This window comes from Cannabis sativa, chromosome 2, assembly GCF_029168945.1.
Source record: "Cannabis sativa cultivar Pink pepper isolate KNU-18-1 chromosome 2, ASM2916894v1, whole genome shotgun sequence".
Taxonomy (NCBI): domain Eukaryota; kingdom Viridiplantae; phylum Streptophyta; class Magnoliopsida; order Rosales; family Cannabaceae; genus Cannabis; species Cannabis sativa.
In genome coordinates this window covers 31,928,551-31,930,744 of record NC_083602.1, presented here as the reverse complement: position 1 = coordinate 31,930,744, position 2,194 = coordinate 31,928,551, and the positions used below count along the sequence as shown (strand labels likewise).

Genomic DNA, 2,194 nt, shown 5'->3' with positions numbered 1-2,194 from the left:
CAGAAAAACCTGAGCCTCTCTCTCTACCTTGGCCGCCACTCTCTCTCTCTCTTCTTCTTTGATAATTTCGAAATCCCTTTAGTGATTAGAGTAGTGCCCACACACAGCAAGCAATACCTCAATCATAGTGAGGAAGATCGTGAAGAAAGATTTTCAGCAAAAGGAGTTTCAACATCAAAGATTCAGAGAAAGAGATCCAGGTTCAGATCTTGATAATACTCTGCGACAGAAAGGATACAAGGGTTTCCGCTGCACCCAATGTAAGGTTTCTTAAACTTTATATGTGTTTATTTCATCGTTTTAGAAAGTTCATATTTAGGGTGTTAATCAACATACTTGTGAGTAGATCTAAGATCCTGGTAAAATAATTCCAACAATATGCTGATAATTCTAATCATGATTGCAATTTTAAACAAATAAATAGAAATTGTCATGATCTAAGTTTTCAAAATTCAATGCGGGAAACTTCATCGATCTGCTATCTAAATTCTCATTGCCCCTCGACACCAGTTATGCTTGTATTACATGATGGGGGCTTAAGAGCGGAGGAATGAGCTCCTTCCCACAAATCTTTGTTAGCGAAACAGGCTGGTGATTTGGGCTGAGGCAATATGCTCTTATCACTCAACATAGTGACGATGGAAGACATATTAGGCCTATCAACTGGTTTTGCTTGCACACACAACAGACCAATGTGGATGCAACGCAATGCTTCTTCCATGTTGTTGTATGGATCATTTAACAAGCACTTTTCAATAAGCTTAAATGCATTGCCTTCTTTCATCAGAGTCCACGCCTAATAAACATTATAAAAATATAAATAAAAATTCCAAAGAGTCAATGTAATATTTAATAAAGTTTGTTCTATGCACACTTACCAATCCGGTGAGGTTAAGAATGCTATCTTCGTCGTAAAGGCCTCTACTTTTCTTTCCACTTACTATTTCTAACACCAATGTGCCAAAGCTAAATACATCAGATTTTATTGAGAATAGGCCATTGAAAGCATATTCTGGTACCATATAACCACTGTATTTGCATAGCAATGTATATTAGTATGTAATATATTTATATTAAAGCAGCTAAAAGATTTTTCAAGATGACTTACTAAGTTCCTACAACTTTCTTAGTGTTTCCTTCTATTTGGTCTCCACCAAAAGTTCTAGCTAGGCCAAAGTCTGAAATTTTGGGGTCCATGTCTTCATAAAGTAGCACATTACTTGCTTTGAGATCTCGATGTATAATTCTCAATCTTGAATCACGATGAAGATAGAGAAGGCCCTTAGCAATTCCACATACAATTTTGTAACGCTTAGGCCATTCTAAAAGTATGCTTTGCCTTTCATCTACAAATGTTGGCTTCTACATATATTAGAACAAAATTGGCAAATTGTATATATATAAAGAACACCACATAGGTTAAAAGAGTGTTACCAAAAATGAAATAGTATAGGCTTTTGTTGGACATGTACTCATAAATCAATAGCTTCATTTCTCTATGAATGCAGTAGCCAAGTATCTTGACAAGATTTCGATGTTGAAGCTTAGCAATTAGCTTAATTTCATTTTTGAACTCATTGACTCCTTGTCCAGAACACATTAATAGCCTCTTCACTGCAATTTCTTGACCTCCTTCAAGCGTACCCTAATACATGAGGATGATGATAATTACTTACTAATTTCAATCTTGATTTATTTCCCTATCTAGGTAAATGAGAGAAGCTTACTTTGTAAACAGGTCCAAAACCACCCTCTCCAAGCTTATTATTCTCTGAAAAATTATTAGTGGCAATACTAATTGTATGTAGATCAAACCATGGAAGCTCCAAGTCATCATCTTGGCTTTCGTTTCTCTCTGAAAATTACTAGTAGTTGTAAATATCAAAGCCTCAAAACAAATGCAAAACAAAACTGGAAATATAACCACAGATTGAAATTTACAAAATGGACCATAAAACTATAACAATTGAGCGAGGAAGCCCGAACTCCAATACCGAAGCTATCGCTAGGGATCAAGCTCAAAGATCAATGGCTGGAGGTACATCGATCCCTTTCATTGCATATATTATTGATATGATTCTGAGTTTATTTTCCGCATTTCATATCATTTCCGTATATGCTATATTACATACACTATTATATGCTATATAGTACTATCATTCCCTACTAAGGTTTTCCCACAAATATAATTGTC

General features: G+C 35.2%; 1 protein-coding gene across 1 annotated transcript in view; it reads right to left on the bottom strand.

Moving 5' to 3' along the window:
* Positions 1 to 250: 250 nt before the first annotated feature.
* Positions 251 to 2,194, bottom strand: part of LOC115720018 (G-type lectin S-receptor-like serine/threonine-protein kinase At4g27290) — a 4,835-nt gene continuing 2,891 nt past the window's right edge. Inside the window, exons 2-6 of the mRNA XM_061109307.1 lie at positions 1,728 to 1,855; positions 1,435 to 1,645; positions 1,109 to 1,346; positions 879 to 1,029; positions 251 to 796 (exon numbers count right to left, since the gene is read on the bottom strand). Coding sequence (XP_060965290.1) covers positions 491 to 796; positions 879 to 1,029; positions 1,109 to 1,346; positions 1,435 to 1,645; positions 1,728 to 1,855 — 1,034 coding nt within the window. The 3' untranslated portion in view covers positions 251 to 490. The remainder of the gene's footprint in view (positions 797 to 878; positions 1,030 to 1,108; positions 1,347 to 1,434; positions 1,646 to 1,727; positions 1,856 to 2,194) is intronic.